Source organism: Fukomys damarensis, unplaced genomic scaffold (genome assembly GCF_012274545.1).
Source record: "Fukomys damarensis isolate Sample0158 unplaced genomic scaffold, DMR_v1.0_HiC HiC_scaffold_36, whole genome shotgun sequence".
Lineage (NCBI taxonomy): Eukaryota > Metazoa > Chordata > Mammalia > Rodentia > Bathyergidae > Fukomys > Fukomys damarensis.
This window is the reverse complement of record NW_022900948.1, coordinates 5969882-5996070: the sequence shown is the minus strand read 5'-3', so window position 1 is coordinate 5996070 and position 26189 is coordinate 5969882. Positions and strand designations below refer to the sequence as shown.

The following is a 26189-nucleotide window of genomic DNA, read 5'->3' as shown; positions in this document are numbered from 1 at the left end:
GGGCAGGGGTAAGGGGAAAAAATGAGAATCAAGACTTGTCATGTGGAGGTACAAGATCCTAACAATGAATGTAACTATACTGTATCCCTAAAATGTACCAATATACTCAATTAAATCTGAAAAAAAAAGAAATAATGGAAATCTTTTTTGATAAAAATATAAAGACGGGAGGATTTCTAGCTCCTTGTACAGTATTGCAGCAGACTCTTTAAATTTGGTTGAATTGGTCCAACAAACTTTCTGGGGTTCACATATTGCAGTAAATTTGTTGAACCTGTAGTAGGCTCATCTCTTGGGATAAATGCAACCAATAAAGTCCACAGATTAAACTTTTTAAATGTATTTCATTATGAAGAGACAAAATGTCATCAGAGTGACAGATACAACTGTCTTATGTAGGAATGTGCATTGATCTCAGTTAGATACTTCTATTTCTTATTCTCTTACATGAGAATATTACAGCAGGAAGAATTTAGTTTGCTTCACCATGTTAATACGTGATCACAGGTGTGCATGAGTGTTACTGACCTAGTTTGTATAGTACTAGGTATTCCTGTAACCTTATTTTTTTCTTGGCTGTATTGAAACTGGTTGTGTTAACCAGATAAGCATAGTTATTCACAAGTTATTTGCTGTTTTATGTTTACTAATTCTGCTTAGTTGTTGTCGAGTATGTTCTTTTCACAGATTATTTTCATTGTTCTGATGTTTAAAACATTTTGCATACTGTTTATCATGATAATATTTCATGAAGTAAATAATTTTTTATGTAATTGCAATAAGCACTGATTTTTGAACTGAAAAGGAGTGTTTCTTGTGCAGTGCGTCTGAGGTTCAAATAATAGTCCCGTTCTGCATTGTGCCTTTACTGAATCATAAATGACAGAAGGTTTCATGTTTTCATTTAGTCCAAAATGTCAGATTTCTCCAGTGTTTTGTTGTCTGTTGTACCTGCTGAAACTACAGTAAATGAATATTGCAGTAGCATTTCAGTTCTCTTTTTTATTAAAAGTGCTGAAATTTGTTTTTTAAATGTTTTCAAAAACAATAGAAACATTTTATATTGTAAAAATTGGCTAATGGCCTAGTAGTAATTTATTTCAGCTATAATTTTTTTAACCCTGGCTATTGAATGGTATTTTCTTGACAATAAAGTTAGCTTTAGAAAATAATTTTAAGGAAACTACTTTGATTTTTGAGGAGTAAATGGTATATTATTTTGAAAACTGATGCTTTGAAGTGAACTGGATCTGGATTGAAGTTCCAGCTGCACACCTGTATCATCGGGGCAAGTGACATAACACAGCTTCTTGTTTTCGCATTTGCAAATGGGAAAAACAGCTACCCTGGTTCACTAGTTGGTGGGTTTGGGTATGAATATTTACATATGCTAATTAGATGCTCAGGAAATAGAAGTTTAACTTAGAAGCCAGCATAACTAAAACTTTTAATTGCACATGGAAAATGTCCACAAAGCTTTTATGTATTTTATTTATTTCTGTTTACTTATTTTTGGTACCAGGGATCGAACTCAGGGCCTTGAGCTGTGAGGCAGGTGTGGTACCACTTAAAGCAATCACTTTTTTAGAAGTTTCACTGTAGGTAGGTCATGCTGCAGTTGAGATGGGAGAAAGTGGAAAGGCAGAGAGAGTGAAATATCTGTACCTCAGGGAGGTCCTACAGACAACTTTCACTGGCAGAATTTAGTGCCAAGTATAAGATGACCCTATGAGTTATCATCTAATGTAATTCCTTTGCTTATTGCTAAATTGCCAGTATGTGGCACAACCTCCAAATGAATGTTAGTTATTTAAATTAGCTAATGAATAAATACAGGTTTTGTCTGGAGTTTTGTCTAGAGCAAGGATGATTCCTGGCTCGCATCTGTGTTCAGGTCATAGTGCCGTTAGAGGCTGGTGGGTATGTGCCTGTATCATCACACAGCACCTGCACCCAGAGGGCCTTGGGCTCAGTTCAGTACTCTGCTGTCACCATCGTGAAATTCTGAATAGTTTCCCAGTAAGTGACTCTTCAAAGTATATAGCCAGTTCTGCTCAAAGATTTTCATCACTAAATACAGAAATGTCAGCACATTTACCAGAAGGCACAGAGTCATAGCCCCTGGAACCAATCAAATACTCCTCACCCACAGAATATTTTTTAAATAGAAATAAGCTTGTTATTTAGAATTTTTTAGATTTATGGAAAAGTTGCAAAGATACCATGAAGTTCCCATATATCCCTCACCCAATTTTCCATATTGGTAACGTCAGATTTTGCATTTACAACACATTTGTTTCAGCTAAGGAACTAACTTCAAAACGTGACCATTACTAACCTCCACACTCCATGCAGATTTTGCTAGCTTTTTCCTGGTGCCGTTTTCTTTCTCTTGGATGCCATGTAGGATACCACGTGACACTTAGTCTTTGTGTCTCTTTAGATTCCTCTGAGCTGTGATATTTTCTCAGACTTTACTTGTTTTTGATGAACTTGGTAATTTTGAGTGTATTTTGTAGACGATCCCTCATTTTGTGGGTTGGTGGACTTTAAGGGTAGAGATGACACAAAGTGACTTCATCTCATCACATCAAAGGTGTGTGCTGTGAACCTGACTCATCTCTATTGATGTTAACTGGGATCACTTGGCCAAGGTCTATTTGACAGATTTCTGTGGGGTAGCGACTCCCTTCTTCCTTCTTGTACTCTTTGGAAGCCAGTCACCAAGTGTGGCCCACAGCCAGGAGCTCTTCCTCCTGGAGAGGTGAGTATAAATGTAAAGTATTTACAATCCTGCTGCATAGATTTGCCCTTGTCCAATTTATTGTTAAGTCATTTATTTATATCTGTATAGACTCATAGATATTTATTTTACGCCTACTCCATCTACCTTATTGCTCAGATTGTTCCAGTGTTAGCCGTTCCAGAGCTCCTGCAGTTTGACCTCTGTGGCCCTTTGATGGTCCTCGTTGTTTCTTCTTGAGCACTTTCTGGTCTTCTAGTCCATCTTTTATATCCAGCTCTAACATCAGCCATTTCTTCAAGAGACCCTGATTCCTTTTATTGAAGAATGATAGAAACAAGATCTGAGTATTTCATAAGCACATTGCTACCAGAAATGTTTCTTTTTTTCTTAGTTTCTTTATTTAGTGTTTTTAAAAATTAACCTGTCACCCTATGGTCAAGTTCCAGGCTGAGTTACATATATATATGTGTGTGTGTATGTGTGTGTGTGTGTTAAACGATATGTTTGAAATTTTAAAAATATTTAAAATTAACCAACATTTATCTGCAACAATTTCACATAAGAATCTAGACTTCTGGATTCTCTTGAAGACCAGGTCTGGCAATCCTAGGCCTATTTTCCTACTGTGCAACAGTTAGCTAATACTGGGGCCCTTTTTTTCCCTTTCCTACATAACATACTCTCCAGTTTGACAAAGTCCAGAGCATTCCCTATTGTATTACACCCAGCTTACCTTATTCATTTATGCTCCTTTGTAACCCTTGAAGACTTACAGTTGAAAACACATTCAAGTAAATCATTGACTTAAAATTACACAATTCAGTTCATGAATTTAGGTAAACTCTGACCTAGGGATTGGCTTTTAAAGCAATATTTCTAATTTCATTCTGATCCAACCAACTTTCTTTCACTGGCCATACATACAGATCCAAGTATACCATTTATACATCCACACAGTCCTTCTTTTGGTTCCTACATGGCTGGGTTTGCATGTGCAGAATCTGCCTTGGCTTTTTTGGGTACGTTTCCCTTTCTTAGACCCTTTCTGCTTAGAAAAGTAACCCCACCCCTAGTTACATTCCTTTGTCAGATTAATTCCTGTTTGCTGTTCCCTTCTGGCTCTGACAAGCATTCCTTAGGTTGGGTTTCAATCAAGCCTTGTGTATTGCATACCTTGCAGTTGCATGTTGCAAAGTTTAGAAACTCTGGGAAACCACATATTTGACACTTTTTTATTTAGGTAAAACTAGATACTTTACTATAAATATGCAGTACAATTTTAGGAAGGAGATGCTCATCCTCACGATAGGTGAAACCTAACAGAAAGACAAATTTTCCTCTAAGATGTTAGAAGAGATAAATTTGTATTAATTTTCACTGCAGTCTCACTGCCTTTGGCATGTCAAGTTTAAACAGGGCCCCCTAGCAATTGCCTGGGAAGCTTTCTATAGAGCAGGCTCAAGGACCACTGCTGGGAGTTGGAAAACATAAGGGGAAATCAAATGAAGCACCTCACCATGCCTGCATTACTCTGGCTTATGTAGTTATTTGTTCATGTATTCATAATCTTAGTCTACTCAAACTGGTATAACAAAAATGCCTCAAACTGGATGGCTTACAAGTAACAAATACTCATTTCCACATTTCTGGAGGCTGGTAAGTCTAAGATCAAGGCACCAACAAATTTACTGTCTAGTGAGCACTGTCTTCCAGGATCACAGACAGCAGTTTCCTTGTGATAGTATCACTTGAAGAAGAAAAAGGGCCTCCTTTATACAGGCACTAATGCCATTTACAAAATGTCTGCTCTCATGACCTAATCATTTCCCAAAAGTTCCATCTCCTGATAATCATGTTGTAGGTTGGAATTTCAATACGTGAATTTAAGGAAGGCTATAAACATTCCATTGCATGCACCCAACAAATACTTATTGAAAGCCACCTAGTTCTGGCATGCATTAAATGCCAGGGATATAACTGTGAACAGATGCACTTTTTGACATTACAAAATTTTTAGTGTACTGCAAAACAATAGTAACAAAAGAACAGTATGAGACAAGGTGTTACATGTTACCATGAGGGAAGTACACAGTGTTACCATATGACAGAGGGTGAGGTGGGCAGAGAGGACACTGTACAAGAAGTGATAACTGAGTTGAGGTTTGAATAGCACATGGGAGTCAGCCAGACAAAAAGGAGAAGCCGAGGAAGGTGTTTCATGGTGCTGGTCCTCTTGTGTAGAGTCTCACCCAGAAGTCAGTGAGTCAGAGGATCTTAGTTCTAAATGGATGAAATATTGCATGCATCATTCAGGAATGACAACAGAGAGACATATGTGTGCAAAGTCATGCAAAGATCTTTGCTTCCACTTTGAAAGCAGTAGGAGGCTTAGAGGCTTATGCAGAAATTCAGATTATGCTTTCACCAGATTTTCTGGTTAGATTTGCCTATCAGAAAGCTCCCACACCTGGCAAGTGGAGATTAGAGAAATACACAAGTAGAGAAAGGTAGTTTATTGAAGGGTCAGCCACGTAAGTCCAGTAGATGATGGTGGTTTGAGGTAGAGAAGAGACAGTGGGATTGGAGAGATAGTTATAAATTAGATACTATTTGGACAAGGCTTAGAACTAATTGCCCTACACATAATGGAATAAAGCATCTGCTGGTGAATAAAGAATGGTTTTATTGCTGTAAGTGTTCACAATATCATATGCATGACAAGAAATGTGCATCATTTTCAAATTATTTTTATCTTTGTTAAATTTATTGGTACATTTTAGGTATACAGTATAGTTACATTCATCATTGGGATCTTGTACCTATACATGACTTATCAGGTTCTTATTTTTCTCCATTTCCCAGCCCTTCCTTCAACACCCCCCTTACCTGTTTACAAAGACATTGTTTCCATGTTTTTCCTTTTCATACTTTTTTTCTTTTCCTTTTTAACCTTTCCCCTACCCCTCCCATTTCCTCTACTCTTTTAGACTTTTCTTCCTATTACACAATATCATTATACATTTTAATCCTTATTTATACGTTTACTTTTTCACACCAGAGAGACTATTTGGTATTTACACATGTGGCTTGTTAATTTCACTTGAGTGTGGCCTCAATGTGCATCCATTTAGCTATAAATCTGTCAAGTTTCTTGTTCTTTATGGCTGAGTTGTATTCCATTTCATTAAGAAAAGAATACGTCTTCTTTATCCAGTCTCCAGCTCATGGGTAATTAGGCTGTTTTCAAATTTTAGCTATTACAAACTGTGCCACTATAAACATGGGTGAGCATATATCATTGTGGTATGATTCTTTTAATTATTTTGGGAAGATACCCAGCAGAGAATAGCTGGGTCAAATGAGACTTCTAATCCTAGTTGTTTGAGGTATCTCCATATTGATTTCCATAGTGGTTGCACCAGTCTGTACTCCCACCAACAATGAAGAAGGGTTCCTATCTCCCCACAACCTACCAGCATTTGTTATTGGTTGACTTCTTGATAGCAGCCATTCTTAGCAGCATGAGATGGAATCTCATTGTTGTTTTCATCTGCGTCTCTCAAATGACCAATGATGTTGAACATTTTCTCATATGATTATTTGTTGCTTTTACTTCTAACTGATACTCATGATCAAATTACTGGTTATTTAGCTTGACTTGAAATTTATTAACATCTCATTTTCAGCTTACTCCATCTCATTTGGCCCATTATATTTTCAGCAAACTAGGCGGGCTTGAACTAATGATGGTTTATTTTTTAATGGCTTTTATTATCAATCCATGGTGAATACCTTTCTCAGGTCTCCTTTGGTCTTTTTTCATCTGTTTCTCCTGAACTATTATGCCATGAAAGCAGAGGGCCAAGGCAGAAATCCTGGAGATATTAGTAAGGAGCAGTCTCTACTAGCTGAGAAATGGTTCTGAGGCACTAGAGAAAGTGTGACAAGCAGGCACACTGTATTTACAGGTGCTCCTTTGAGTGGCTGAAACAGCACTTCCTATGCCTGGAAAATGGCATGTCTGAAAGAATTAACAATCTGTTTAGAACATATAAATGCATGTTAGTCTCTCTTCCTTTCTTCTGGTCTAACCACTGTGATAGAGTGGAGGATACCATAAAGGGGCTGAGCTGGGTGCAGAGGAAAGAAGTTGTAGAATAGGATAGTAGCTAGTTTATTTCTAACCATTTACAGTTGTCGGTTTGTTTAGAGACTTTTTTCTTAGGCAGAAGAACAAAGTTCTGCTACACAGGATTGTTTTCTTTGGCATGATGAACAGACACTTTCTTGAGGAACACATTGAGATAACACAAAACATCTGCTGAAAGGAATACGCCCTCCACAGCTGAATTTGCATCATAGATAGATAGATAGATAGACAGACCGACCAACAGACACTGGGGAATGTGGGTGGATATAAAAGAGGAAGAGACTAAACTAAGGGGAGGGGAATGTGTATTTTTAAGAAACATCTGTGTTCATTTTTTTCCTCCTTGTGATCCAGTTGCATTTTGTTTTGTTAAGTATTTTGGAAATGGTGTGTTCTCAGCCACACTGCCAGAGGAGGTCTGTTTTCTTTTCCCAAATATGTTGGGTATTGTTTTTATTCCTGAGCTATTGAGAATGAGGGATTTTACGACTTGTAGAGAAATTTCCACATGCACTGGCATCCAATTACTGGACTCCAAAGATAAAAAAGGACAATGCAAATGCTTCTAGGTGTGAATAACAATTTAAAAGAGAAATGTAGACTTTTCTGATTGTCACTACTGATATCCCATCAGGGTCTCAGAGGATTGACCAAGGTGGTAGGATTTGTCTTATGTCAGTGTGGGTTCTCCTAGGACAGTTCACGTGATGTTCCACGTGTTATGCCTTCCAAATCTACTGTTGAGAAAAGAGTTTATCCTTTGGTGATAAGGCAGCTGTACCTGTCCTGTTTCATTTTCTCTCCCTGGCCAACAGAGATGATGAGAAGCCATCTTTACAATCACAGTAGCATGGCTGCTATTCCCTGAGTGCCTGCTGGGTGTCTTAACACCACTGGGCTTCATTCTCATCCTCATGTACAGTAAGCACAGAAGCCCTACAGGGGGGATCTGCACCCACATGTGATCAGTGCCAGAGGTGGCACTTCACCAGTCTCCTCACAGGTGAACATCTGGGGAAGGAAGACCCAGACTGCCCTTTTCCATTTTTATTTTTTTAACAAGCCTTGATTTCCTGGTTCTACCAATTGTATCGGAGTGAGCTAGAAGAACCCCTGACAACTTAACAAAGCCTCATGACAGAACGGAAAGAACTTAGATAGGCTCTGGAATCAGATAGACTTGAATTCAGATCCTTTTTTGCCACATTAGCCCTGGCGAGTCCTAATGCATCCCTGTGCCTTTCTGAGCTCTGATTTCAGGGTAAAAAGTTGGCAGAGGAGGTCAACTCTAACATTCAACAAGTATTTTAAGAGATCTCTCTTTTCATGGTCACTGACCACGATCCTGACTTCTGTTCCTGAAATTCTATCTGCACATTTGTTCATTCTGCTGTGAATGCTTTCTATAGAGTTTTTAATCTCCTGGGTATCAGTATGAATTTGTTTTAGGGATTTCATTTCTTTCCTATGCTGGGCATTCATGGTTTCCATCATAGTCCTGAGCTCATCTATTTTTTTTTAATCTGTTTCCATTCTAGAGTCTCTAATCATGTCTTTCATTCTTCTCACCATCTCTGTGGTTATCTGAGAAATTATTTCTGTTTGAATTTCTCTAGGGCCTCATGTATCTATTTTGTTACTTCCTGTGCTTTCAGTTCAGGGTGTCCAGATGGCTGTCAGACTTTTCTACCTCATTTCCCCCAGAGTTTACCTTTGGTGAGGTGGAAATTTGTGTTTAAGTGTCTTCTCATTTCTATTTTTGTTGTGGTAGTGTCCTTAGTTTAACTCCTGGGTTAATACTTTGATCTTCCAGATATACCTGGTCTTTAGAGTCTCTAGTGTCTCTGAGGCAATCTCATTTTCATTACACCAGGAAGGACTACTGATTAGATCAATCACAATACCTTAGCCCAAATGATACAATCCGCAACATAAGAGTATCAAACACAGCTTAGAAAATGGCAATTTGTGGTAGTTATTAATCTATCACCTTTAACTGTATGAACTAAATAAAAATCAAGGACCATCCCAAAATACGTTTATAGTGAATAAACTCTTCAATATAGCAACTTTACCCTTCAGGATGGGCCTTAGAAGGAGTTGGGGAGAGAGGGGATATATAGATAGGATAAAGAAAGGTTAAAAGTGAGTTCAGAGGACACAGGAAGATCACACAAACTCTAGGAAGCTGTTAAAGAGAAGAGGAGAAAACAAAATATACACAAGAACAGAACAAACTATCAGCGATAGGGAGGCTAGACTCTGTAATCACTTTCTTTTAAAACTTATGGCAATTGAGAGAAGGAAAAAGAGAAGAAAAGAAAAAGAAAAGAAATTTGAATTAGGATAGGAACATGAACAAAAAGGGAGAGAAATGAAGAGCAAGGTGTTAGAGAGAGAGAAAGAAAGAGAAGATAAGAAAAAGGGCAAGTAAAAGAAGATTAAAAAGGAAAAGAAATTTCAGAAAAGAAAAAAGATAGATGAATTTTAAAATGATTAAAGAGAAAAACATTTCTTTGAAAATAAAAAATACAAATAGAAATAGAGGGCCTCCTTCAGGATATGCCTCAGTGGATACAATAGACAGCATGGTCAGGAGTGTGCAGATCTAAGTTAATTAATCTCAGCAAGCCAGCAGCTGTCCCCTGAGGTTCAGGCTGATTTCTGGCTGCAAGGCCCAATTAGAGATCTCTGATCTCCTGCTGGGTTGAACTCTGTAATGTTCTACTGCAGGTTCCACCTGTCTTTCCCCTGAAGTTAGACCAGGTTCTGATGTGAGGTACTGGTCCCTCCGATTTACCAACTATGGTGATGTCATATGCCTTTATCACAGAGATTTTCTTCACTTTTCCAGTGGGTTTCACTTTTCATATAGGAGCCTCAAAGAGGCCCTCTTTCCCTTGTTCATGCTTTGGCGGGGGGCATGGACACTGCTGTGTTAGTGCCCGAGTGTCTGGTCCCCTCTTTTGAGCTGGGCCAAAGGGGCAGGCCTACCAGAAGGTCTCACACTACCTCTAGGCTCCTCTGCTGCTTTGTCCCCAAGAGGCAGGCCCACCAGAGGGTCACAAATTGCTGCTAGGCTGCTCTGCTGCACTGGGCAGAAGGGCTTAGCGAGTATTTATTTTGCATTCATCATGCTCCAAGCTGCACGCTAGCACCAATGGGACTTCTGTGAGGAGTACTGACACAGTCCCTGGCCTCATGGAGGGCCACAGACCTGAGGCAGGAACTTCCACAGGTGGCTGCAATTCCCATCTGCAGTCTGTGCTCAGGAAAACTTTAGCAGTAGGGTAGCAGACCTCTGTCAAAGAGCAAGGGAAACTTAAAGATGAGCTCCAAAGAAAGAAGAGAAATTGAGTAAGTAAACAGATGCAGTGGCATATCTTTCAGCTACTGTCAGAACTTCGGAGGTTTAAGGCACTTCTTAGGGGTCCATGAGGACATGTCATTATGTTCCAAAGCCCAGGCTCAGCCCAGCCCTGATCACATGCCAGAGTCTCATCACTAAGCATCTACCTTTCTCTTCAGAAAAAAAGAAAGAAAGAAAGAAAGTGATGAAAACAGGAATGATCAGCCCTTAGCTCAGAAATTTCCCTACTAGGTCTTGTGTGATTTTGGGTCTTTGTTACCCAATGTGTTTCTGCTTTCTCTGAGGCACTTCTCCCATTTTTGTTCCCAGTAATAGGATAAAAGGAATAATAGAAGCCATGTAGACATTTATTTCCTTTCTGAGTTGCTTGAAAAAGAAGGATTCAATGAGGTATTTAAGGTCTTAGTGAAAGGGAAGGAAAGAGGATGAATAGAGGAAAAAAAGAAAAATAGATTGATGCTCAGAAATTACTTGAATTTTTATTTAATTTTGTTTGGGAGAAGAGAGATTTAAGTCATAGATGAGCAGCAACTCCATGAGGCTTCAGAGAAATTATTATATCCTGTGCTCTATTTAACTCTCACACTGAATGTGGCTTGGAGATGGGAAAGTTGTGGTTAGACACATGGGTGAACTCTGCATGGCTGTCACATGCTGGCTCCTGAATGCACACCAAACCCTGTGCAGCAGACAGCACTGAGGAGCTGTCTCATCAGGCCTTCCAGGGAGGCTCCAGGCCTGTAGACACACTGCAGCCCCTCCTTCACCCCAGCCCCCTGGCCATCCTCCTCTTGACCTCACTGCTAACCAACTCTGGTCTTGCATTGAGTCTAATGATTGAGCAAATTCCTACTGGAGCCTCATATGAGTGATTAGTTTGGATTCTGACCTCTGCCTAGGCATGCTGGTTGCTTTGTTCTATTCTGGAATCTGGGCTCAGCCTGGTCCTGTTTCCAGTCACCCGAATTCCATTTCAGTACTGACTCATTTACAGAGACCAAAACACGCCACATGACCAGGGTCATGGAGATCCAGGTTACCCACAGACACCTTGAGCTCTATCACTTTTTGGTGGAATAGCCATCTGAATACAGTTTTTCACTTTAGGGCAGTTTCTTGGGGTTTGGAATTTCCTAGGTCTACTCTGAGTCACAGGATGTAATGCAGGTCAGGGTGGGATAGAGGAAGAGCATGTTTGACCCTCAATTAGCGATTGCAAATCACTCAGATCTTTTGATCAAAGGTCATTTTCTGTATCACCCAATGATATCTGCTTACTTATTATCATTGGTTTGTGTTGCTATAAGACAAGTCAAAGTTTAACTCCAAACTCTTAAATATATAATCTATTTCCATGAAGACTCTTGGTTAATATTGTCTGGCATTAACTTTCAAATTGTGTATAGTGACTGAAAAAGTTAACTATAATCACCTGAAAAGTATGTTGGGAAAGAAGAGCAGAGCTTTTAATGATAAAAGTAAAAAAAAAAAGGAGAAAGGAGTTTCAGATTCTTTTTTGCCACCCTTAGGCTAGATCAAAATGTTCTTCACTGCAGAATTCTCCTTTCTTCTCCCAAAACAGTGTGTAGCCCTCTACGCCAGGATTACATCAAGACTCTGACAAAAAAAAAAACAAAAAAAAAACCCAAAAAACAAAAATGCTATCTTTTCTGCCATGCCTTTTGTTTCTTTTCCCCAAATAGAAGATGGTAGATTCACATCTTGACTAAATAAGACTTTTGCTCTTTTCTGATTCCATTTTTATATAACAAATTCCCTATCTTGCTTGTGTCAGTTACTTTTGAAGGTAGGGTCAAAGTATAAAACAATCCTTTTATTCAGACAACTTACAGCAGTACAACGCATAAATATGAGATTATCATAGAAAATAATTTAATGCCAAATATTACCCAGGTCCTAATTGGGTACCTGCCACTCTTAAGGTCTTGCAAGTTCAGAACTGACATACAAATACCAAGACTGCCCTCCTGAAAATATACACACAGGAGGAATCTAATCCCAACATGTGTTACAAGGAACATTTGGTCAATGGGATACTAAAACTAATAGTTCATAACACAGTGCTTACTATCTGCAAGGCATGAAGGCAAAGCCTTTTATATATGTATGGCTCTAATCTTCACAACTACCTCATGAACTTCAGATAATGTTAATATATCCCTTTATTTTCTAGATGAGCAAACTGAGGTTTAGAGCAACTAAGACATTTGTATATGGTTACATTATTTTTAGGTGGCAAAGGCAGAATTAAAGCCTCAGCAATCTGTTTACATGCTGTGTGTTTTAAACCAGTAGGTATCAAGAAAAAAAGAATCCAGAGTTATAGAGCACTTTTTCCTACGGGTACTCTCAAATCCTTTACTACTCTTAGCTGTGCTGTAAACTTTAATAAAAGCAGCACTTTAGCAAACATATTTGACCTTCATGGTGCTCTTTTCTCAACCAAGGATCTCCCAAGATTAATAATTTAAAAAATACATATTGAGAAGTCCTGACTTGGGATCATAGCCTCTTCTAACACTTAACAGAAGCAGAAGGGACAAAAGGAGGGGCTTGGCTGGGGTCCTCATGCAGTGAGTGTGTCCTGTGGACCACACAGACTGCCCTTTTCCCGGGCCCAGCCATGCACGGCCCCTCATGAATCGGCTGCTGTTGTAGCTGGTCAGCCGTCCATTTGACATGATCCACTAGCCTTTCATTCTTCTTACTGACAGGCTGTACATTTTTAAACAAGCATGTACTTTATGATTCTAGGTTTTGAACCTAGGGTCTTCACACTGAGTCACATCCTCCCCCCCTCTATTATTTTTTTATTTTGAGCCAGTGTCTCAGTCACTAAGTTGCCCAAACTGGGCTTGAAATTGTGATCTTCATAGATTCCTAGAGAGGTGCGATTGTAGGCATGTGTCGTCGAGGCCCATTACAGTCTCTGAGCCCCTTCTGCAAGCTTAGCCTTTTGAACTAAGTGGAGCCCATAAGGTGGAGGTCTCGGCCATCTGTTTCCTGCCACCACACAGCCTGTAGGAAGGAACAAGCTGCAAGTGAACCCATGCTTTGGAGGTAAATCTCCATTTCCTTTTAGCTTTGTGACCTGGAGCAAATGCTTTAACTGAGCCAAGTCTCAGGCACAGTGTTTTTTTGTTTTGTTTTGTTTTTTCAATTATTATTTAGTTTATTGGTACATTTTAGGTATTCAATATAATGACATTCATCACTGGAAATTTGTACCTTTACATAATCTATCTTGGATCTTATTTTTTCCCCATTCCCCTGCCCTCTCTTCAACCCCTCCATCCCTCCCTATTTACAAATACTTTGTTTCCATTTTTTCCTTTTCTCATATTAATTTCATTCCCATTTTCCTTTCCCCAACTCCTCTTACTTCCCCTTTGGACCTTTTCTTCCTATTTCACATTATCTATTATCTCTTTAGATCCTTATTTACACTTTCAGTTTCTCATACCGGAGAAACTATTTGGTATTTACATGTGTGTCTTATGTATTTCACTTAAAAGTATCACCTCAATGTGCATTCATTTAGCTGTGTCTAATTTCTCATTCTTTATGGTGGAATGTACTCTAAAAAGAAGAAACACATTTTCTTTATCCAGTCTGCAGTTAATGGGCAGTTGGGCTGTTTCCAAGATTTTTAGCTATCACAAAGTGTACCTTTATAAATGGGTCCACATAGATTCCCTGGGGTATGACTATTAGTTTTTACATTTATAAATTCATTTTTCTAGGACTTTAACAAATTTTGTAATGATTTCTTTAACTCCATCATAGTTCTTAGTTTTTCTCTTAGTTTTACCACTGTTATTACTAACTCTCTTTGGAGCCATGGTTACAATATTTCATACAAATAAAGTGCAAAAAAAAAAAAGCACTGTGACGAGTGTGGTAATGCACTAACACAAGCACTGTATGTTGTCTGGGTGAGAGCGGCCCTTAGACTGAAGCGTCGGCCCTTTGTGTCTGCAGCGAGATACAACACGCTACTCACGGCCTTTTTTTTTTCCCCCTTGGTACCAGGGATCAATCTCAGAACCTTGTGCTTTGGAGGCAGGCGCTCTGCTGCCACTGAACTACAACCCCAACCACCAAAAGTCAGATTTTTGGTGATTATAGAGCACTGTAAAGAACACCTAGCAGATTTTTTTTCCCCCCGAGTAGTGGAAAGTTCGAGCTTGGAGCCCTTTGAACCCAGGTGTCACTGTAATGGAAATTAAAACTAAAGCAACAAGTGCGAATTACAGGTAGAAGGTTTAATTGGAAAATAAGAGACATACGAAGAGAATGTAGCTTGTGTCGAAGCCAGAGAGGGCGCGCTGTGAAGAGAATCTGTCCTGCCCACGCACAAGCACAGAGACTCACGTTATGGGACGCCGTGGTGGGCTGGGGTCCAGTCAGTCATTACCTCAGTCCTGGTTTGTGGTTCTGGAGGAATATAGCTTCAGGGTACTCCGTCAGCATGGGTTCAAGTGTCGGGTGGGGCATAGATACACCTTGGTTCAGTAGCGCTGAAACTCAGAGCTGCGGCCGGAGGCCAGGTCTGTGGACACAGCTAGATCTGTGCTGGCCACTGGCCAGCGAGGCCCCCAGGTCTTCATCAGCTTCGACTGCAGGTGCAGGGCCTCTGACAGCGTGTTCCAGGAACGGGTGCCCTGTTTACTGTGGTTTCAGTCTCAAGGCTCTGCTTTTCTGGGACCCCGATGACCACCAGTTTAGCACAATGACTGGAAACTTCCGAGTATCGCCCCAGGGAGAGGGTCTGGAAGTAGAAAAAGCTGGTAATCAGATGTCCCTGGGTTGCTTTTTGTGTTCTCTGTCTTGAAGGGGGACGACAAGCTAGGTAAACTGGACTAATAAACTTTGTTGTGTCAGCTTTTAGATAACACTCCCTAAATGACTGATGCGCCTATATCCAAAGTTTTGAGGAAAGATATACAAAATGAGAGCCAATCTTTGTTCTCCCTTTAGTTACTTATTGGGCATTTGTAGGCTGAAGTGAAAAGTCATAGATTTAAGAAAAATAAAACACTTTAAAGACCCTGATTATCTCATAAGAAAATACAGCTCATGCTTTCGATGAGTAACAGGTTGAGGACCTAGGAGTTTGTTTGTCCTTTGTCCCTATGGTGTTCTCTGACCAAGTCAGACCGGTGGACTGAGTCTTGTGCTATCTTGCTCAGGTGAGCAGTTATGCAAGATGAAAAATTCTAGAATCTGAAGGAGGGTGTTACACATATTCTCTGCATCTGGGAAGACGATTTGCTTCCATTTGCCACCTTTTGGAAAAGTTTATTTTTCACACACACACACACACACACACACACACAAATAGAACTCTGGAAGGCAGAAGTAAAAGGGTGAAAGATCTAAAATAATGTACAAGCTATAGAAATGGCCCTTGAAGCATTATTAATTGAACGAATTTCCCACATGTTCCTGTTCTTAGTCCCTTATTCACTGAGCTGAGTTTTGTCTTTGAGCTCTGCTGAGAACCCTGTGGGGTTCCATGCTCACTAGGACTCCGAGCTTCTTCTTGACTTTCAGAGTTGGCCTGGGATGATGGTAGCTCGAGGTGAAAATGTCTTCATTTGAACCATTTCAGCTACCCTTTTGAAGAATGAATTACATATAAGAAAGGGAATGACAGGGTCAAGCCCAACTTTGTAGCCAGAACCAAGAGATTCTGAGCCTGGAGTCCTCCCTACCTGGGACGTTCAGGCAGAAAGTAACAAAAGTTTCCCCCACAAAGTTCAAGACATAGTATAATACTAGTGTAAAGCAAATATATTTTGTCAGTTTTATAACAGAACAGAGTGATGCCTATAAGATAACTTGCCTATGCAGCTAGTAAATAGAAGGGCTAGGGGTTTAAACTAGATCTTCTAGACTGTAAACCAATTTCTCTCACCCACTCTAACGCCATAACCCAAAGAGGAAAAAAACCACCTGTAAGGCCTTAGACAAGTTTAGAGACCTGGTGACAAGTGGAAGGCAGAGCTCAGAGTTCGGAACTGGGCAGAGGCGGGATCAGAGCTAGGAGCCGCTTGCGGGTAAACCAGAGGGACAGTGGTCGTGTGCTTCTGCAGTATGCTCTCGACTTCACCTCATCTGCATCTGGGCTGTGAGGATGCCTGAGGGCCAGGCAGGTAGACTGGTAACACTGGAGTGCCCGACCCTGGCAGCTGATGTGCATCCACTAGATTGAAGCCAGGGGCAGTGACGGCCTCAGGCTGTCTAGCAAGGGGGATCCCTGAAAAGGAAGGTGTGTGCAGAGCTGTAGAGCAGTTGATGTGCATCCACTAGATTGAAGCCAGGGGCAGTGACGGCCTCAGGCTGTCTAGCAAGGGGGAATCCCTGAAAAGGAAGGTGTGTGCAGAGCTGTAGAGCATTGTTGCGGATTCAAGGTGCTGGGTGCTCCTGCTTTGAAGTCAGACTGTTTCCCAGCTCGGTGACTGTAGGTCGTTACTTAATTTTCTCAAGACTATTTAGTCATCTGTAAGATAGAAACGTAACTTAAATTCTGTTCTGAGACGCCATCAGCTAATTCACATAGTATTTGGCATAATCCCTGGAACATAGCAAGTGTTGAGTAAATATTAGCTTTTATTATTAGTCTCAGGTCCGCAGTCTTAAAGCCTGGACAGGAAAACCACAGTTCTCTTTGTAGGCAGCAAAATATGTTAGCTGACCTCCACTTGCCTCCAGATGTGGATCTTGTGACCCTGTGGGCTTGGTTCCTCCCTTATCTCATCACTGCCTTTCACTGGCTTATGTATAATTCTGTACCATTGAGAATAAACTGTAGCTGCCTCATTATGATGAGCAGTGTGAAGTGGTTCCTCTAACCAGGCAAGAGGACAAGTGACACTCTAAATGTACCTGTAATTTGCCTTTTAGAGTTGGGCTGATTTGGCTAAAGTCTCAACCTTGCCCCATGGTTTAGCAAGATAAAGCATACTTTAGAACTTCAGTGTTGCTGGGGATTGAGCTCAATGGTGCCTCCACGTGCCTCCCAAGCTCAAGGACCCAAGTTGAATCCATGGTACCAAAAGGGGGGGGGTAGAGAGAGAGAAAATGGCAATAGTAAAATCAACTTCATGGATAGGTTGTATGTCAGACCTGGCAGCAGGTGCAGGATTCCTTTCTGAGGACAAAGCACCAATATTAGAGGAGATTGCATCACCTTTAGCCCTCAGGCTGAAGCCCCCTCCCAACTTGCAGAAGTGGTTCAGTGGCCCTGCTTCAGCAGAGAAAGCTGCCCTCCACCTTCACAGTTTACCTCATTCTCAGTCCCACATCTAGCATTTCTTACCCAAAAAGTCAGCTCCAAGCTATGCCCAAGATCTCCCTGGGTTCATTTGATATGTCAGCACTTTGTTTTTGAAGAAAAGCTGGGGTCAGTGGTGGGGACACTGTGGAGGAAAATCCTGTTATGCTGATTGGCAGGCCTGTTCCATCGCTCTCCTCCTACCCTAGTGTCCCACGTGATCCTCTTACAGAATGTCTTATTGAAGACCACTGCAGCTGGTCCCTGTGGAGGCACGGACTACCAAGGACCTTGGGCATGCCTGGAGCACAGCTCTGCAGTTCTGCTCAAAGGCCGGTGGTCAGGTCTGCCTTCTCTTGATGAAGGGCTTTTCCTTATAACAACTGCTAGATGCTCCTGGCCTTAACCTTGCAGAGAGAAGAGCAAACAGTCTCACTGAGTGACCCCCTACTATGTTCTAGACACTTGAGGGGGATCTTAGTCATGATCATAGCCTCCAACCATGCCAGGAAGGTCTTATTGCAGTCCCTACTTTACAGAGGAGAAGCAGAGGTTAACTAATTTTCCCACACCATACAGCTGAAAAGAGCAGAGTAGGAATTCAAACAAAGTCTGCATAAATTGGGAACCCATTACAATATGCAGTCTCTTAAGGACAGTGTAAATAACAAGACCTTCAGTAGCATTTTAGAGAGGAAGCAGGAAGTGGGCTTGTGATTCTCTTTGTTCCTTCAACCAATGTGGGAGTAGTAGTCATCAGTTAGGAAATCTGAGTGACTCTAACCACTTACCAACAACAACAAAAAATAACCCCTAACTCCCCTTCCTTAAAGAGGCCAACTGGGAATGAGTGTGATGCGGAGTTGTAGTTTGTTGTTCAATTTGCCCACCTCAGAAGAAAATGTTCCTTGAGAAAAATTTTAGATCAAAATTTGTGGATGGGTAGCCTGAGGGCCACATTTAAACTATAGAGACGTTTTAGTTTTAACCCGCAGTAATTTTTAAAAACTTCAAGCTAATTAACATTTAAAAAATGCAACAGGTACACACAAAACTCCAGATTTCAGAATTGTCTTGAGAAAGCAGAAGCTGTCACGAGCCTGGGCCTCTGTCCTCATTTGGCCACTGTTGGGCGGAGTGGAGAAGCTGCCCCTTGGACGTGAAGGTGGAAGGTTCTCTTCAGTTTGTTGCAGTCCCCATCACTCCTTGTCATCCTGGCAGGGAGTGCCAGTCTATCTGCAGGATAGCCCTCCTCCTGCCAAATTTCTTACTTTAGACGTAAGAGGAAAAGGAGTTTTCCGGCCATGGTTCCATGCCTTTCTCTCTCTGCTTCTCTAGGTGTGCCCTTTCCGAAGAACTTCCTTCAGATCTGCAAGAAGATCTTGTGCCGACTTTTCCGGGTCTTTGTCCATGTCTACATCCACCACTTTGACAGAGTCATTGTGATGGGCGCAGAGGCCCACGTCAACACCTGCTACAAACACTTTTACTACTTCGTCACAGAGATGAACCTCATAGACCGAAAGGAGCTAGAGCCCTTGGTAAGTGTCACTTGCACTAAGAGCACCTGAGTCATGCCCAGTGGCTGGGCCATTTGTCACAGTACACTGCCAGATGCATGGGATGTGCTGACTGATAGCTAGATGTTACCTGGGAGGCTGCGGGCAAGATGCCAAGATGTCCAGTGCTACCAAATAAACTACTGTCACATGATTGCCCTCTGAGAGGTGGTGTAATATAATGAATAAGAATGTAATGGTTTGGGCTAGAAGAAGTAGCTTCTATTCTCAGCTCATTCACTTACTTATCTGAGAATCTTTGATCTCTCATGTTATCTACCATTATTAGTCAAGGATGACCAAAAACATTCCCTCAGTAAAAGAATATTTAGCACCTACTATGTGCCAGCAACTAGGCCTACAAAGCCAAGTAAAAATGCCTTTGAGACAGGGAATAAAGTCAGCCCTGAAGAAGAATATAATATCATAGGGACTTTGCTCCTGACACTCAGTCTTCTGTTAAAGAGGGTATATTTGAATCTAAAATATCCAGGATCGATCTCTAGTATCACTGTATGGGTGAAGGGGCCAGTTGTATTTTCTTTATACATAGGAGTTTTGTTACTATTGAACTCAGTGTTTGCTTTTGAAGTCCAGGCCTCTAAAAACCCCATCACTTTTCTCATAGGTGAGGCTTTAATATTCATGTTTTCATTACAACTGTTTCTATTTCAGCTGGATAGATGGCTCTGTGTAATACTTTCTTGTTCTGTAGAAAAGAATAAAATTAGGCCTTTTCATGCTAAATATGGCTGATAAGAGCCACTAAGTTTCATCCAAGTCCATTGGAATAATGGCCAGAATGCCAGGGCCAGGATGTCTGCCTTTGCTAACCTGTATCTCTTTCTCTTTATTGTTTTAAATTTCAGCTTGTATTATTAGGTACATGTAGGCCCACAAATCAGATGATACCATTGAAAAGATAGCTTCTATACTCACATATCCCAAGAGAAAAGGTCGTGCTATACCACCAGCAGCCACGTGGGGAAGCACTGGGTCAGTGAGGAATGGAGCAGGGAAAACATGGGCAGGAGCCCTGTTGGAGTTGCCATGTGAAGACACAGGCATGGGAGGGTAACCAGGCTTAGGGTTGACTAATTTGAATAATGTCAGCAGGGTCTGGGGCATAGGGGCTCCCCCTAGTAAACTGATGCCTGTGTTAATGTGAAAGCTGAACGGAGGAGGTGTCTGGGGCCTGGGCCTGGATTGGCTGGTTTGCATGGGTTGGTTACCAGGTTGATGATGGGTTGATTACAACCTCTAGGTTTTGGCTAGCTCTAGGAGGGACAATCCTGTGTCAGCAAGATCTCAAATGTTAAAGAATCAAAATTCAAAGCTTAAAAAATGTTTAAATCAATATAGTATCTGTATCTGGCAAAGAAGGTGTTGGTGAATTTTATGTCACCTTCAGAATTTCTCAGGTCACAATCGGGAGTACGTGACACAAAACACGATGCTTTGTATCATTCAATTATTCTGGAGCAGAGCAAGACTTTTGTGTGAAGTTGAGATGTTTCTTCAATCACTGGCTAACGGAGAGCTAGTTTCCTTAATTATTTTCATACTGATCTTAGCCAAAAGGCTGAGAAGTGATTCCTTCATTTTTTTCATGATGCCTTACTAGAAAACTCTTGGGCCAGGGACTGGGTTGTCATTGGACAACTCCTGTGAAAAGAAACAAAATCTTCTGACATTTTGCTAGTTTGTCTTTTATAAAGGCTGTTGGGTTAACTACCTCTGTGAAGAGAAAAGGTTATACAAACAACTCAAAGGAGTTGAATGACTAGAAGTGGTTGATAAAGCTAATTTCAGAAAGTGTTAAGGCCACACACACACACACACACACACACACAAAGAAATGAAAAGAAAAGAAAAGGAAAAGTGGAAAGGAACTGTGCAAACGAAGAGGTAGGGGGTGACCACTGCAATCTCATAGATGTGGCTTCTTCGGAGGGTTTGAGTTCAGTTCTTTTCGTAGGCCTGCGCAGGGAGAAGGAAAATACCTTCCCCAAAAGCCTGCCATAAGGAAGAGGCTCTTCCAAGCACTCATACTTTCAGTTTTATTGAGCTAAAGGAACAGAAACATCAGATGGCTAAAGCAGAAAGACAATTTCTCCTTTATACACAGAAGCATAAAGGCCATTGTAAGATAAAGCTGAGTGTAAGTCAACAAGCAGATAAAGTCTTTCTTTGCTATCAAAAACCTCTCAGTTATTTTCTATAACTGAAGAAGGGCTCCAAGGATTCTAGCACCTGGCAGTGCCAGGAGCTGACTTGAAATCTCGGAGTCATAGTCAGTCCTTGAAAGAGCCAATATTCTAGATAAAAGCCTCTGTGTGTGCCTGGGAGAAAAACTATGATTAGATTAATCATGAGTTAAAAACAATAGTGAATAAGCGTGGTATGTTTTTCCTCAGAAGCATATATTTCTTTAAATCTTGCTTAAAACAGTATCCTTCCTATGCTTACATTTTGCTATAGTTACAGAAAAGATTAATTTTAGTATTAATTTTTTAAATGCTGAATTGTCTGAAATTATGTATTTGCTTTACACAAACCCAAACCCACAAAACATAAAGATAGGTACTGAGAATATTTATGAGAGCATTAGTTATATGATGTCAGACTCTGCTTATTTAGCATATCCAGTATCCTCTAAGAGTGTTTCATTTGTGGATCACTACTGCTGTCATTTCAGGAGTTGCTAGTTCCTGAGTGCTTAGTCTACTGTTGCAATGTACTGCACATACTGTGATGAGATATAGTATATTAAATCAATGCATTTGTATTTTATTTGCATACACTAAGAACTCTGCATGTACAAAGTAAGTTGCTCAGATATTCTACATGCATAAGAAAAATGTGCTTTTGAGAGATTGGCAATGTAGCCTAGATTATGTAAAATAATGAATGTCACTCATCTTTGGTCCTTAAATGGTAATGAAGTCAAGCTTTTGTCTCCACATTCTGGTGTACATTCTTTGGAATCTGATGCAGCTCGGTGCCAGAAGGGCCGCAGTTTCCTTTCGAATATCAACTTTCCCAGAGGTCCCACACCACTGGTGGGACATTCCTGGAATCACGTTTTGGGATTCCACAGTGTAGAACTTGGAGTCCCCCTCATACTTCCCTTCATGTTTCTACCGTGTACACTGCTCTGGTCCCAGAGCCCACCCAGTTGCTGATGTTGAATGAGAATCTGGCAGACCACAAAAGTAGACGATTCAGGATCATGCAGTGCATGGGACAAGAGGCTCTTTCATCTAGGAACTTGAACCTTGAGCAAGTTCTTTGGCTTTCAAAGCTGCATTTTCATCATTGTAGAGTAAGCAAGGTAGACTTGTAAAAGTAAAATGGTTTACTCGCATGGTAAGTGCATAAGAAATGTTGGCTATTAAAAAGTGGAATTACCTCAATTCTCCCTGCTCCAGTGCTCACTGCCTTTCCCTAGGTAGCCTTCCAGTAAATATAGTGAAACACATTTGTATCCATCCCTACCATCAGTTAGTTAAGGGCTGAGAGTATGCAGGATATAGGCCTGCATTTTCCATAGTACCTAGTACATTTCAAATATTTCGTATGTTTGTGAGTTGGGGAGAGCATTTTAAGGTTATGTCTCCATTCAGAGGGATTGCGCAGCAGCCGTTCCTTCACTGATGCCCCTCTTCGAACGCGCCTTCAGAGACCCTCACATAGACGTCTGCTAAAATGCGTCATCTTTTCTGATTTGCAGGAGGGATTGAAAACAAAATAAGGTACAGAACAGTGAAAGAACACATCGTAAGCTTTAGCCTGAACAGAGAACAATGGGACCACAATCCCCAGTCATTCTCTGTTCCAGATTTCAGAGACCACCCAGCAAATGTCAAATGCTCTCACCCTGCCTTAGGGTGACGAACCCTTCAAGTTTTAGCATTCAGACTCTCATGTCCTGGGAAGACCTTGGTATCAGCACACTGAGATGATGGTCACCCTCTCAGACTCCTGAGTGAGAATACAATCTAGAATTCAGAGGCTGAAAAGAAGTGAAGGCCAGCATGTCCTTTCACCTAGGATGTGCCTTATGACCCCCATTGGGACCTGCTGCTCAGCCTCTACAGCCAGCAGCTTGGGAGCCAGGCAAACACATGCTATTTCACTTGCTCTTCCTCCAGGCGGGGGAGACTGGCATATTGACAGACACAGATGTGACAGACCATCTATTTGTCATGTAAATGCCACAGCTGAAGATGACCTGAGCTCAAGCAAGTTCACAGTTGGAGGAAACAAGCCCAAATGATGCTGGTAATTGGAAAATAGGCCAGGCCTGATTGAATAAGCAGACTGGTGTTAGCCTTGGCTGCCTGGGAGTCAGCTGACAAAATTGAGCTAATCAGAATTATCATTAGCAAGCACAAATAGCCAGTAGCAGTTTTTTGGCCTTTCAGCAGAAACAAAAGCCAGCTCAGAGAGGGCTGTGAGCAGTGTAGTAACCTTCAGTGAAGAGCTGATTTGGCCTAGAGGAGATGGGCAAGGTGAGAACAGAGAGGAGGTTAGTTCACATTACTGCACCTGCTGACTCCTGTGTGACCTCGGCCCAGCGCTTCCCCATTCTCTCTGCAGGGCTCCATTTCCTAGTTCTAACAGTGAAAGTGATTATACTGTTGCTTCTGGGTCTGTTTTGTTGCCTTTTAGCAGGGTGCTTGGGCCATAGAAGCTTGAGTGAAGTCTGTTTCTCGGCAGGGGCCCACACACCACCCACATCAGAATCAGGAGGTATTTTAAAATGTGCACACCTGAGCTTCTTCCTGGGTATATGAATCAGAATTGCTGAGATTAGTGCCTGATACCAAGCACCTTCAGACAGCATCTCAAACTGTATTGTTTATAGGAAATACCTAGGAATCTGGCTCAAATGCTTGCTCTGATTCTGTGCTTGACAGGATGGCACTAATATTGATACTGTTGATACCAGACCACACTGAGATAGGAAAGATCCTACATGGCAATTACCCTCAAACTTGAGAATGAACACTTTTATCACAGCATCTTTTCCCCTCTATGATTAGGAAGTGAGCTTAGAGGAATGGGAAAGTAAAACAAAGGAGAAAAATCTATGGATCAGTGTTTATCAAGAGACCTCCCTAAAAGGCCATCATAGATTATGCTCAATGAAAAAAGACTTTCTTCCATCATCAAAACAGCTGCAAAATGCTGTATACTTACCACCACTGAAGCATGTATGACCAGTAGCAGATCAGAGGCCTCACAGAGATATCTAGTAAACAAATGTGTTCTGTTTTGGGTAGCCCACCCGCTTTAACTGCGTTTGGCTACAGAATTTATTTTGTTTTGTTACCACTCATTAACTTCTTACAGAAATCATGATCCTTGGATTACTCTCTGGGCAATTACTCATCTTGGTGATATGTTCAAAATTTTGAGTTTTTCCTCTTGCTCCACCCTGGCTCCAACCACATACCCACCGCTGTAGCACAATGTGAGGAAGTGGGAAAACCAGGAGGGAAATGAAACTCCACGTGGGAAGGCTTCAGAGAAAATCAGCCCAGTCTCTTGCAGTTTTTAGCCCTTGGTCTTCCCACGTCTTTGTTGAGTTCTTACCATGTTGAAGGCACCCATACATTTTCAAGAAGTAAAAATAGCTCCATTTCTTGAGTTCTAGATATTGTACTAAGAGCTTTATGTATATTATTTCTTCGCCTTACACTTTTTGTCATTGCTTCAGACCGGTGTTATGTGCAGTTTCTCAACATGTGAAGCCCATTCGTCTCCATCCCTCATTATAACACTTGTGGCACCAGAGTGCTGCCCCATCCCCACCATGTAGGCGGCTAATGACTGGTCTTCATAATGGACCTCGGCACTAAAACTATCGCCTTATATGGGAACTTGTAAAAACAATTAGGAGATTAAACATTTAAGGGCCAAAGATGGCCCAGCCACATCCCATCTAGGCCCTAGCATGTGCTGACCTGTGTTCCCATACGAGGTGGTCAGCTCAGGCCCACACTTCCTTTGGAGAAGCTTCGAATGAGTGCAGTAGCCAAGATCAGCCTGCAGTGGCAAGATTGGGTCAGGATTGTGAAAAGAATCAGAGCTTCTCACACGAGCCAAGCTGTTCTCCCAAATAGCTGGCAATGAAGAGCCATTATAGGACTTTGAAAGGACCTTTTCTTTTGAAACATCATCTGTACAAAGGCCTCCAGACTGCTGCTTGTCAGGCGGGTTTCTTGAGTTTCAGCCAAATGGCTCGTACTTGAGCACAGCTGTTGTAAAAGAGCTTCTGCCTGGGAGTCTTGCAGTTTGGCCTTTATGATGATGTTTCTGTGATTATGTTACCACGTTAGGATTTCTTGCAATATCTCTGGGCCTCGGTTTCCTCATCTGCAAAATCAATCATACCTGGAGACTTCTTGGTTTGATTTGCTGAGAGTGTGATCCTTGATGTGGTACATCACCAGGCGTGTCACCCTTCATCCAAGATGACCTCTCTTTGCTTAAGGTCATCATGGATTAATACCCACTAACACACAGGTGTCCAGGGTGGCATCAACTGGTTTTTTAGGTACCAAAAATGCCCACAGATGAGTGGGAAAGCCTGCCCTGCCAGAGATCATCTTAGAAGTTTTGGCAGACCTGTTCTAAAGCATCAGTGTGAAAAATAGCAAAGAAACATGCAATTATTTTCACTAGATTGCATTATGCAAATCAGCCACATGTCCCTGCCAGTCCTATTTATTCACCCTTGTTGGTGTACAGGGAAGCTTTTGCTTCTGGTTTGTAGGTTTATGTCTGGTTTTGTGGGGAGGAGGAGGGGCTGTTTGCATCATTCTGTTTTGTTTTAAATTGGTTGCAGGGAGATGTGGTTTGATTTATTTCAGAGACAAAAATGACCAATTGGAGTTGAAAATCATGCCCACAGGAAAATTGTCAACATACAATATTGAGTAATAAAAGTAAGATTCAAAATTATATTGAAGAATTACTAATCATATGTCCATAAAAGGCGAAGAAAATGCAGTAAAAAGTGCCAACAGTGGTTCTTTTTTTTATTGAATTATGGA

The 26189-nt window shown here is 41.2% G+C and overlaps 1 protein-coding gene and 1 long non-coding RNA gene across 10 annotated transcripts in view; one reads left to right on the top strand and one right to left on the bottom strand.

Moving 5' to 3' along the window:
- Mob3b (MOB kinase activator 3B) overlaps nt 1-26189 on the top strand; it is a 197044-nt gene that overhangs the window by 148135 nt on the left and 22720 nt on the right. For all 9 annotated transcript variants that reach the window (XM_010627022.1, XM_019207854.1, XM_019207855.1 and 6 more), the window contains one exon: nt 18905-19107. In XM_010627022.1, the coding sequence (XP_010625324.1) occupies nt 18905-19107 (203 nt within the window). The remainder of the gene's footprint in view (nt 1-18904; nt 19108-26189) is intronic.
- LOC104864201 lies at nt 2360-3521 on the bottom strand. The gene is made up of 3 exons (XR_780786.2): nt 3480-3521; nt 2891-3057; nt 2360-2756 (listed from the first exon to the last, which is right to left on the bottom strand). It is a non-coding gene; the product is annotated as an uncharacterized LOC104864201 (long non-coding RNA).